This window comes from Pezoporus wallicus, unplaced genomic scaffold (assembly GCF_028554395.1).
Source record: "Pezoporus wallicus isolate ANWC-B61680 ecotype Strahan unplaced genomic scaffold, APGP_CSIRO_Pwel_v1 contig_6464, whole genome shotgun sequence".
Taxonomy (NCBI): domain Eukaryota; kingdom Metazoa; phylum Chordata; class Aves; order Psittaciformes; family Psittacidae; genus Pezoporus; species Pezoporus wallicus.
Window position 1 is genome coordinate 8708777 of NW_026642130.1, and position 12976 is coordinate 8721752.

The window sequence follows — 12976 nt, forward strand, 5'->3', positions numbered from 1 at the left end:
CCAAGGTTCTGTTCAACCTGGCCTTGAACACCGCCAGAAATGGAGCATTCACAACTTCCCTGGGCATCCCATTCCAGTGCCTCACCACCCTTACAGGAAAGAACTTCCTTATATCCAATCTAAACTTCCCCTGCTTAAGTTTGAACCCGTTACGCCTTGTCCTATCATTAGAGTCCCTAATGAAGAGTCCCTCCCCAGCATCCCTATAGCCCCCTTTCAGATACTGGAAGGCTGGTATATGGTGTTGAGGACACCAGAACTGTATACAATACTCCAAGTGATCTCTCATAAGGGTAGAGTAGAGGGGCAGGATCACCTCCTTCGACCTGCTGGTCACACTCCTTTTGATGCAGCCCAGTATACGGTTGGCTTTCTGGGCTCCGAGAGCACACTGAAGCTGGCTCGTGTTCATTTTCTCATCAACCAGCACCAACAAGTCCTTCTCCGCAGGGCTGCTCTGAATCTCTTCTCTGCCCAACCTGTAGCTGTGCCTGGGATTGCCCTGACTCAGCTGTAGGACCTTGCACTTGGCATGGTTAAACTTCATAAGGTTGGCATCAGCCCGCCTCACAATCCTCTCACCCCCCTCTCTCTCTCACCCCACAGTGCCACCCTCTGGATGGCATTCCTTCCCTCCAGGGTATCAACCAAACTGCACAGCTTGGTGTCATCGGCAAACTTGCTGAGGGCGCACTCAATCCCACTGTCCATGTCAGTGACAAAGATGTTGAACAAGACCAGTCCGATCCCTGAGGGACACCACTCGTTACTGGTCTGCAGCTGGACACTGAGCCATTGACCACAACTGTTTATGTGCGGCCACCCAGCCAGTTCTTTATCCACTGAGTGGTCCACCTATCAAATTGATGTCTCTTCAATTTAGAGACAAGGGTGTCTCTAATAAAATCACCACAAACACTTATGCTGCCCATTACACCTTTACTACAACCCCTACAGTTTAGGATGTAAAGATAGCATTGTGTACCCCAGATTGTCAACGGCCTTTTCTCATAATGGTCCAGCAGAAAAAGTTGGCTTTGCACTGCCCATGGAAAGTTTAGGAATCGTAATTCTGATAAAACAAACTTGAGAAGCAAGTTCTACCTTGCCATCACACCAGTTGATCTCAACCACAGCAGGATCACAAGGGGAGAGAGCTGATGTTTCAGAGAACCAGATCCCAAAGCATTTAGGGCTTCCTAGGGCAACACCAGCTCTTTGTATTCTCCCCAGAAACTGATTAGTAAAGCCAAAGGATAACTGAAGCAAGTCCAAAAAAAAGTGTGTCCCAAACCAGTCTGTTCCCATGGCGTTTGTAGTGTTCTTTTGGCAGGATAAGGTGGAGATGCTTTCATAATTCCAGAGAAGCTAAGTCATTTTCTATAAATCTTGATTAAATCTAAAATTAGTTGTGGTTAATACCTTTTAAACTATTTTTCATCCAAGACCAAATGAAACTATTCACTGATTACTCTTGAGAGGTGGCGCCCAGAGGGAAGCTGCTGTCTCAACCAGTGAATGCACAAGGGAGTAATACTGTGAAAAAGTTAATGTATCAGGCACAAGGATTTCAGCAAGGCCACTGGTACAGCCTTTCTTACTGTTGCACGTGTGCTGCTAGTTTATATCCAAAGAGATCAGTCCTTCTCTCTGTGCCATCAGCTGGAGTGGTGCCTTCCCATGTAATAAGATCCTAAAGTTGTTCTAACATGTACCAAATTCCAGAGAGATAAAGGAAACTCAATTAATATTTTTTAATTTTTTAGGATTTGTTTTTTCAGTGTTGACCTCTGAAGCTACAGCAGAGGCATAAAAGAAATCTCTCTGTAATTTATACTTCTGTGAACTGTCATACATACTAAAACAAGTGCCAATGAAGTCAACTGCAGGAAATCTTTATTATTTTCTTAGAAACTCTTTAAAATGTAAACATCCTGTTGATACGAATCTCAGATTCTTCTGATGTTTACTTAGCAGCTGCCATCATTGTGCAGTGTCTGAGTACACATACCATATTACAGGGTACTAGGCTGACAGAGCACTATTCTGACTTGTGTTTTATTTTTACAGAAGCTAAGTCTGAAAATACTTCTGAGCAGTGCAATAGTAGAACAGCTTATGAGAACTTTGCTGTTATCTTAAAACTACTTGAAACTTAGAAATTGCTTAACTATTTCAAACGCGGTATTGGACTGTCCAGCAAAGCATGCCCTTTACTCTGCCCTCATCATAAGATCCTGAAAGAGAACATGTTCTAATCACTTATAACAAAAAGGGTATTGCATTAGGAATCATACAAAGTCTTTGTCAATTCCAGTGGTAACTGCCATTTCTTTCCTGAGTCAGGAATGCCTGGAAGTCTCAGCATTCAGTGTTGCAAAAGAATAAAAAATAATCCTCACACCCTCATGGCAGGAAAATTATAAAAATGCAAACGTTAAAAAGTTTAAGACCAGAAGAAAAATAGAAAGAACCTTCTATTTATTGTTTTGTAAATCTGATTATTTTTAAGCTAGTCTGATTATTTTGGGGGCCTGACTCACCATTTTTGAATGCTTAGGTTGACAGCAGTTTTCCATTGCTGGTACAGTGGTTGTGCTGACTCAGGATGTCTTTTACAGACATGAACAGTCCACAGAAAACATGTACTTTACAGATCCATGCAAATTATACAGTTCATGCCAGTATTTTCTACTGTTAATGAAGATCCCATGTGCCTCTGGTTACACATGGTTCATTAATCATACGTGCTTGTGTGTTGCAATAGCAATACTCCTGATGCTAAAATGAGATGAGAACTTCTGGACTCTGGAAACATGAACCTATCTTAATATATTAGGAAAATAGGTAGCATCCTAGCATCTGTATATTTTGTGGCTGTGTGTGGCATAGGCAAAGAGCACAGGCATTTTGTCACTCAAAGGGGGACCCTCAACACCAGAAATGACAGTCAAGTAACTGTCAAGTTTCACAGAACCTGTACCATCATCTACATCACTGAAAATTTACACCTTAATTGCAATTCTGCTTTTAGGTTTTATTGCATAACCATAGAACCGTAGAATAGTTTGGGTTGGGAGGAACTTTCAAAGGTCATCTAGTCCACCCCATTTGCAATGAGGAGGGACATTTTCAACTAGATCAGGTATAGGGAACCATTTTGAAAATAATTCTGAATTCTGTTGGTGGTTTGTAATTAAGAAACATGTATGTTAAAGTTTTAGATTTGCAAGCATATGTACACATAGACACACAGAATGCACACACCAACATCTGCACATGAAATAAGCAGAGAGAATAACTGCAGCATCAAATAAAATTCTTCCTGTTATAAAACTGTTCTTAGTTGGTTATAATGTACCCAAACTTTAATTGCATATATGACACAAGTGTCTATCCTAACTTGACTCTTTATTTTTTTATTTCAGTCCAAAGGGTTCTACAGTGTCTACAAATAAGGTTCAGGGGGAAATGTATTGTTACCTCATGGTAAAAATTCTTGGCTTAGAAAGGGAAGCTATTCATAAAATCATAGGATCATAGGGTTGGAAAGGACCTTGGCAGAGGAGATAGGTGCTGAGCTAGCATAGAGGGAACTAGTGAGTGAGAGGTAAACAGAGAGGAGGAGGCGGCAGGAAGAATCAAAGGCTCCTTTTGTTTGGATAGAGGTAGGCTTCTGGTGCTATATGAGGTGATGGATTTGAGCTACCCAAGCAAGACTGGCCTATGAGACGTACAAGCTGTCTGTAGCAGCAGTGGAGACCAAACAGAATATGCTAGCATATCAGTCTTAAGTCACATGAGATCACAGAATCATTTAGGTTGGAAAAGACCCTTAAGATCATCGAGTCCAACTGTTAAACTGCCACTGCCAGATATTTATGTATGGACACCTGAGTCATGCTTTATGAGTTTACTTACAGGAATCTACGGGTGCAGTAGGCATTAGTGGTGTAGATTACCCCATTAGAATCAATAGAAATCTGTTGAACAAGTCAAGGTGGAATTTGGCCACTAAACATGAACATCTGGTTTAATCTGGGGGACTGTGGAATATCCTCATCTGGCTGCCAGCTGCTTTGCCAGAAAGTCCTATAAAATGTGTCATACCTGCCAGTCTCATGCAGATGCCTCAGGTGTCTAGAGCATCTCAAATGGCAGCTTAGCAACCGAGTTCTTAGTGGTGACTTAATTGCAGCTTCACCCACCTTACAGTATACACCCACTATTTCAGCTGAATATCTTTCTAAACACTGCTGGCTTTATTGAGTATGTCTTTCCTTGCTGTGCGCTGGGAATTTGGATGCCTGGTACACATGCAAACAACACACTACAGTTAACTGTATTTAGGTGGTTTTACATTGAACTGAACGCAACCCTTATGCTAGGAACAACTGACGGTTTGAAAGATATTTGAGGAATAGGGCTGGGAATAGAGCTTCTATACTGATAAAAAAGAGGATTGCTGAGTGGAAAGCAGCTAGGGTTGGAATTGAGACTCAGAATGGGATGGAGAAAACAGAAGACTAAAATTTGGACTTGGCATGGCAAGAATGCGGGACCAGAATAAAAAGCAGAGGTAGTGGAAATTGGAAGTTGGAGAATAGTGCTGAAACAATGAGCCAAAGGGGAGTAGAGCCAGTCCTGAGACCAGAAAGGAGCAAGACGGAAGTCATACTTGGAAAGGCTGGACAAATGGTGGACCAGCGAGGCCAGTAGGTGGTAAATATTTTGCCCTTTTCTGCTTGGAGTGGAACTTAAACTTCCAAAACTTTATCATTCCTCTTCTCAGCAGGTGCCTTTGGCTCTGTTTGGATTAAAAACAGGAGAAGCACAATGTTAAGAGAATTCATAGAGGTAAACAGTAGTGGTGAGGACCTGAAGTTCCCAATGTAGGCATCTCAGAGAGTTATTACTTTAGCCCACAGTTGTTTGATCCCATGGACTGAATGTCTGTTACTGACTGGAGCTCACTAAGGGTGACCCGAAAGACCATCTTTCCCTTAGTTTCAGTTGAAAGGAGTTCATACACCCTGAGACTACTCCACAATGTGAACCAAAGCATGGTAAATGTGGACATGATGTTTGCTTCATTAACACACAATAGATCCAAACTAAATCACTGTCCATGCTGGACACCCCCAGCATAACACCCAGCAGGGAGATATCCCATGTTCCTCTGGTGAGAATCTGACAGTGCAACATCTTTCAGTTACACCATTAGATTTAGGGAAAGAAGCCTAAGGCAGCAGATCTAGAGGTGCTAACACTGTTGCCAGTACTGGTGCACATGTAAAATACCTGGGTTTTAGTTTGTCTCCTTCAAGCCCAGCAGACTGTATACTCAAGCTCTGCTAAAACCAGTGCATTACCAAGCACTTCAAAGTTCGGGATCTTCATTCAGACACCTTTTATGTATGCATAGACGTGGTCTTTCATTAAAACATGACTTTTTCCTTTTTCCTCTTTCATTAACCAAAAGAGCTTTGTAATGAAGGATGCAAAACTCCTACCTCATGTCTGGCAGAAGTTGTAAAATGCCTGTTGAAAGAAACAGGGAACTATAGTAAGTAAAAATGGTGGTGTTCAAGGCCAGGTTGGACGAAGCTTTGGGTGACATGGTTTAGTGTGTGGTGTCCCTGCCCATGGCAGGGGGGTTGGAAATAGATGATCTTAAGGTCCTTTCCAGCCCTAACTATTCTATGATTCTATAGCTTCATGGTAAAGGCACCTAAACTTCACATCCAAGGTGGTCTATTGGTGAAGTCAGTAACACATCTTTCATAGATGGTCACAGTTCATTCTCACTTTTCTGAGTATCTCATTTAAGACCTTGAAATCTGTTTTACAGACAGATAGTGTTTCAGAGCACCCACAAATGAAGTCCAGGAGCTCTATCCTTTGAGCATAGTCAATTCTGTGTAATGCTACACACACTGGGAAATCAGTTCTAGGTGTTTCAAACTACACTGCATACTTTCAAATTAATGCATGCAGTTTGACATTAATTTTTGTGCTCTCCATCTGCAAAATGGAGATGAAAATGGTCACTAAGGTGTCACAAAACTAAATTAATAAATGGGAGCATACAAATTCTATACTGGTGCATGCCAGAGCAATGCACATAGGAAAATAAATTTTGTCTGTAACCCATGAAATCTGTAATAAATAAATCCTCAGACCACACACAGAATTTAGAACTAAAAAAGTTATCAAATAGCAGCTCGTCAGCTGAACGACGTTCTGTCAGTGGATTGAGTGAGTCAAGCATCCTTTGGATCATGCAATGAAAGATTAAACCATAATGCACATATACCAGATACAAGCTAAGAATGCACATAAATCTGTTGTTTAGGCGTTTCCAAATCTGTGAGTTCTCAAGTTTACAACCCTACCTGGAGAACAGCCCATTTCACAGGTCTTGCAGACCAAGCCAAGTGTTTTATCCTTCATAAGTGTAAATTATTTCTTGCCTTTTTCTAAATAGTCATGAATGAGACTCTATGACTAGCCTATCACAATATCTAATAAGGTGAAGGACCACTCCATTCAACTGGGGTTGCTCCATTTCTTTTTTCTCTCAGTTTCATAATCTTTATTTTTGTATCTGCTGGTAATGGAGCCCAGGGTTAAACATAATTTGGTCAGATGTTTGGTTTTCAGAAGGTCTGAATGCAGCTGGCCTTTTTACATTGGCTTTTTGTTAGTGTGACATCTTACAATTTATGAATCAAAGGCAAGATCAAAAGACATTTTCTGCTAAAACAAACAACATACCTTGTTTCCAGCAATTAGTGAGTGACAAAGGAAACCAGTAATGTTTGTTAATGTGGGACAGCTTATGTTCTGTGTTTCAAGTATACATTCTATATATTGTGTTGGTGTCTGCAACTGAGATACTAAATATTCAATACAGGCAATAGTGAGTAATGTCCAAGATTTGCGTGCGCTTCAACAAGAGAAAAGCAAGTTAGACAAAAGCTTGTGACATTTTGTGAAATGCAGTCTGGGCTCTTTGTCCACCTCTGCCCCAGTGTGTGCATTTATTTATATTCCACATGGCTACAGAAATGATGGAACTGAAGATTTTTGTGATGAAAGGAAAAATTCTTGTCCCCTAATTTATGATAGCATTGCTCAGTTAATCACTGAAGTACAGAAATGAAATATGAAACAAATGAGAGTAATGCAGTTGGGCCACGCTCTGTGTGTGATATGTTGAGCAATCAATATCCTCCTGGTACCTCCATTCAAACATTTTAGCATAAAGAGTAATCGTTATTAATCTTGCCATCTCCCAGACAACTATTCTCCCTTCAAATACTTCATAGAAATTGAAAAATATGGCTATAGCATGCAAGGTTGAAATGAAAATGTGCGAAACTGATGACTTAGGAAAGAGTGCCATTCAGTGTTTCTAACAGAGGAAAAGACACTTTGTTAAATATAATATTTGCCTGGAATTTATGACTTTGGTGTTTAAGTGGGCCACATATCACCTGCTTCATGTATGCCATTGAAAAAGGTTATTAGGGCAAGCTCAAAATGGACCTTGGTATGAGTTCCATATTACAACCCAAAAGAAAACTGCTCATTGATCTCCAGGAGATGCCTGTGCTCTACACAGGCAGGATTTCACAAAGACAAGATAGAAAGCTGGGGTTGTTCAGCCTGGAGAAGGCTTCAGAGATATCTTAGTGCAGCCTTGCAATACTTAAAGGGGAGTTACAAGAAAGATGGAGAGAAACTTTTTAATAGGGCAGTTTGTGATAGGACAAGGGGTAATGGTTTTAAACTAAAAGAGGGTAGATTCAGACTAGATATAGCAAAGAATATTTTTACAATGGGGGGGGGGGGGGGGGGGGGGGGGTGATACCCAGAGAACTGGTAGGTGCTCTATCCCTGGAAACATTCAAGGTCAGGTTGGACCAGCTCTGAACAACCTGATCCAGTTGAAGATGTCACTGCTCATTGCGGGGGGGGGGGGGGTGTGTTGGACCAGAGGACCTTTAAAGATCACTTCAGACCCAAACTATTCTATGATTCTATGATTAAAAATTAGCAAAGCAAAAAAAGATTTGCTTCTGAGAATGACCCTAATTGCTGTTATTCTAACATTTCTGAGTGCATCACTGCTAGTTTACATCTAACACTAAGGTTTAAGAGCAATAGGTGCTCCTCCACCTAAGGCCCAACCAGGCAGGTGGTTTGAGGCAACACCTAACAGATGCTGGTAAGACTGAGCTACTCACAAATGTAGAGTAACCTCCTGCTTTCTCTTAGCTTCTATCCAGAAGTCCATAATGGTTAGCTCCTTCAGCTGGGACATAGCATCAAGTTTACTGGTAATTTTGCTGTTTGATTAAATAGATAGAAAACTAACATAGAAAACAGACAACAGCTAGGGCAAATGCAGCAGTTTGCCTGGTTAGGTGTGGACTCCATGGACAGCTAGATGTTTTTATCCATAATAACAAATTTCTTAAGACAGACAGACTTTCATCAGCAGATCTGTGTTTTCAGAGTTAAGCCTGTATTGTGTTCCACAGTTTTACAGAGGGGGAAACTGAGTCACAGAGCATTTAATTGGCTTCATCATAATTGCAGACTTGGAAACAATTGAGAACTACCAATTTGGTATTTCTTACAGTATATCTTGGATCATGAAGCATTGCTTATTTCCAAATACTTTGGTGCTCTTTGGTTGGACATTGGTGACTTCATCAGTAATGTTTCAAATTAATGGTTTTATATGCTTTAATTTCTAGCTGATTTTCTACTATGGAACTGGAGATAGCTGGTGTCCACAGCACTACTACGATGAGATCAAACTGGATTTTCCAGATGGGGACATTCGCCTTTGTGAGAAAGGGCTCCGCCACGCGTTTGTACTAGATGCCAGCAAGGAGATGGCTGCCATGATTACAGACTGGCTACAGGATGACCTGACCAAATTATAAACACAGATTCAGTGATTAACAAGAAACTGGTGTTATTATTTTGTGAATGTGTAATTTTTTGTGAGAGGGTCTGTCCTTTTTCTGTTCATTATATATCATGGCTTGTTTTACATTAAGATGTTTCAGAGGAAGCTAAAGAGAGACTGGCTGGTCCAAAGTATAGTTTTATTGATTCAGTAGTGATCTACCTTCATCCTGTGTCTTCAGGACTCTGCAGGACTTGGCAAAGGGTGGAATATTTATTGTCTGCTAACACTCTAGACAGCACTGATTCACTGGCTACAAGCGTACCTGAGTTACTACCACCTGACTCAGCTGCTGGAGAACTGTCAGGGATGGGTTCAGGGCATCCCAGCTGGCCTGCTTTGGAAAGAAACACCAGGCTACTCTGTATGGATAGGAATCTCCCTCTGGATGGATCCTGGCAGTGAATCCTGGTATGCTGTGAAAGGCCTGGCCCCCCTCCAGACATCTAATCCACCACTAACCCTGGTGCATGCCAGCCAGAACAGCTCACAGCCCCAGGACAACTCAATGCTGCCTCCTCCAGGTTGGATGGGGTTGGTGGTCAACCAGAGGTCAGGCTGGGTTCAGGATGAGTACAAGGGAGCTGCACAAGATGAGGTGTGCAGTTTCTCCAAGACTCAGAGGGAGCTTAAGGTGCTGCCAGGACTCCACAGGGTATTAAAAATACCGTAACTGTGGCTGCTCAGCAAGGGAATGCATATAGAACTTTGGTCTGGAATGTGGCCAAGTGTTTCAGTTTTCAATTGACTGTAGAGAAGGTAAAGGACACTGGTCAAATGTGCCAATACTAAAGGTTAAAATGGATTGCAGAATCCACACATAACTACTTACAGGTGGCTTAGCTTTCCTAATGAAGTCTATGCGAACAGTGCTTGCTCAGCAACTTTAAAGAATTAAACCTGTTTTGATGCATGCCTAAATTTCAGTTCTTTGCTCGAAGGACTGAAGTATGGAATTTTCTGCCAAGCCACAAATTAGATAAGTCCACTGTGAGAAAATGGCTATTACTCTGCCATGGTTGCACCCCTAAATTGGCATGAAATGTTACTATTGAGAACCATATCCTTGCTGTAGCACATTGTTGACAAGTACACTGTTCCTCACATTTGTTCATCCCTCTCCTTCACAGGTAGCTAGAAACTGGAAAAATCATCCTGTCCGTTGTGATAACAGAAGTTGCAGGCGATAGCTAGAAATGAGAATAATGTAAGTAAGGGGCACAGAGCCAAGTGTAATCAGGAAAAGCTTTCTAGCCATGAACCTGTGAAATACATTCCCTGTGGAGTTCATAGAGACATTTATAAATAAGTGAAACACTACAGAATATAGTCAGGAGAAGTCCTGCCCTTCCAAACACGAGAGTTTAGATCATGCATTGGGTATCTTAACTTACAATTTATTAAGAGTTCTAATATGGTATTAATGAGAATGGTACTGCAGAATGTTCTCTGGGATGCAGAAAGACTTAATTCCGTCATCTTTTCTTAGGTTATAACCACACCTTCCACTTCTGTCTAAGTCCACCTCAAATCTTTCACTGATATTTAGAGCAACTTGAATTCAGTTTCTGGATATTCTGAACTGGTTCTCAAACCTGCAGTCAGACAGTGGGTTTAAGTGACCGTTTTCACATCAGAAACTGCTTTTGAGACTAGCCAGTGGATTTTCAGATTTCACTGCTGTGTAATGAAGCAGATACTGATGTCTGAGGCAGAAACGTTGAGACCACAGTTGCAGCAGCATGGAGAGGAGCGAGACACGTTCGGAGTAAAGGGACTGTGCCCGTGCAACTGATTCTGTTTATGGGAGAGCCATGGGACATTCTTTCTTTCTACAGGGTCATATTTGGTTATGATCAAAACAATTCTTGCTCTGACTTTAGAAATCCATAATTGTAGGTGTCTGTGCATGTTTCAGTAGCCCCCAGATGCTGGCATGCATTCCTGTTGGATGGCCTTATGGCAGATGCTAAATGCATCTATTGGCCTAGGTGCTCTCTGGGGCAGAATGAGGGGCAGGGTGTTCACGAACATGGGTGTAGATGTATGTACACAGAGATATATATACACATATACACCTGTTTATCTGTTAGCAACATAAAAAATGCAGTTCACTTGGTTGTTTTGGATTACACATTGAATTGATTGAACAAAACATTTTTTCTTCAAAGTACATAGAATTGGGTAATTAAGCAAGGACTCAGTTTGTAAAAGTTCAGCTGTTGTAGTGAATCTCTTGGGGACAGAAAATATCTTGCATTAACCAAAGATGACAAGTGACTATTAAAGCCTGGAAGGACCTATGAGCAGCAGTTGTTTACAGTGCATACTTTGTATGGGGAATTAATTTTGCAATACTTGTACTTGACTTGTGTATGCCTTTTATACAAATGTTAATCCGTTCTAATAAATCCTACTGACTGCATTAAGACCTAAACTGAGATTAGATCTGGTCAATGATGGTCAGATCTACTGCAGGATAATGCCTTATGATTTTCTTAAATTAATTTTCTCTAAGATTATCAAAACCTATCAATTCAATTGCTACCTTCCTCCTGAAGCTGTTTCTGTAAGGCTAAGATCTGAAAATTTGCTATTCTAATCATTGCAAAAAAGCACAGGTCTAGATTTCACAGCTGTATTTCCTAAGAGGAGCAGATCTCACACAATGAGAAACCAGCTCCTCCGAAGCCTGTGGTGTTCATCGTGACCCCAGGCAGAGAGTGTCAAAAGTGCTTATCGTCCAAGTGTGCCAACTTCCCATGAGAACACAGTGTGGTCTTGCTTATTTTAAACTACTTTAGAATTCTTGGGAAATGTATCACAAATGAATTGACTGTATGCAGTAGCACATAATCTCTGTCATTCACATTTGTGCTTAATTCTCACCACATGAGTAATCCTGCTAGCTTCAGTGACTTTGACTCACGTTCAAGTGTTTTGCTAGATCAATACCTTTTATGATAAAGTACACAACTCCAGTAACAAAAATAAAAAGGTTTATGGTAAAATATAACTCGATTCTTTATTTTTACAGCTTGTTCACTCTCTTCATTACTTTTTGCATACAAAAGTCACTAAATTACTTGCCAAACCCCAAATTTCACAAGTGGACATCTGCGAAGTGCAGAGAAAACCAGTGGGTGGTAGGCACCTGATTTACTTCAGCATTTTTATCCAGAGGCACTCCAAGATAATCAATCAGTGTTTTCCCTTCCTCCCTCCAGCTCTGTTTGCTGCTTTGAATGAGCTATAGAGTGTGTGGATTAGTGAGGTTTGTCCCTTCAGGAAGCTTGATGAGTGCTTGCCTGCTGTTTATGATGAAGAATTTGGGGTTGGACTCTAAGCTAAACACCAGTTTCTTGACTCACAGGAGACATCACATACATAAGCCACAACAGATAATCTCTCCTCTGCAGTTGAGGTATCTGTGTATTTATTTTACAGACAATGGCTTTTTACATGCATCCACTCCCTGTCCCTTTCTTTGGTCTAGCTAATTGCCAACAAAGACTTTAAACAAGATGTTCAATGTTATCATTAATAAAGTCACTCAAGATATTACTGAATTTGAATAAACTTACTAGACCCAAGAGACTTGCTTTACTCTGTGTCACAGGTCACACTCAGATTCCCAACCACAGTAAGTAACTGAGGCTCTTCACTTGCAGGGGAATGTTCTCATTCCTGGCACGTTCACAAAATAAGAATCCAGAGAGTGTTTGTGAGTGACCAGGAACCATTAAAATACCATATATTTCTGTAACAGCTGATGGGGTTGGAGTACAAGCAGCAGATAGAGCAGTAACAATACAAGCCAGCTGCTAGAAGAGATTGGTGCTCTCAGCAGCATCATGCAGAAGTTACAAAACAGCCTGACATGCATGCTCAGATGGGACAGGCAGGGACAGATTTAATTAAAGACTGTTTTCACATGATTAAGCTCACAATAAATGGATTAGTTTTTTCCATTCCACCTATTGCCTTCCA

At 41.0% G+C, this 12976-nt stretch overlaps 1 protein-coding gene across 2 annotated transcripts in view; it reads left to right on the forward strand.

The window, feature by feature from the left end:
• Positions 1–12002, forward strand: part of LDAH (lipid droplet associated hydrolase) — a 130184-nt gene extending 118182 nt beyond the window's left edge. For both annotated transcript variants that reach the window (XM_057427643.1, XM_057427642.1), the window contains one exon: positions 8769–12002. In XM_057427643.1, coding sequence (XP_057283626.1) covers positions 8769–8960 — 192 coding nt within the window. In that variant the 3' untranslated portion in view covers positions 8961–12002. The remainder of the gene's footprint in view (positions 1–8768) is intronic.
• Positions 12003–12976: the final 974 nt, after the last annotated feature.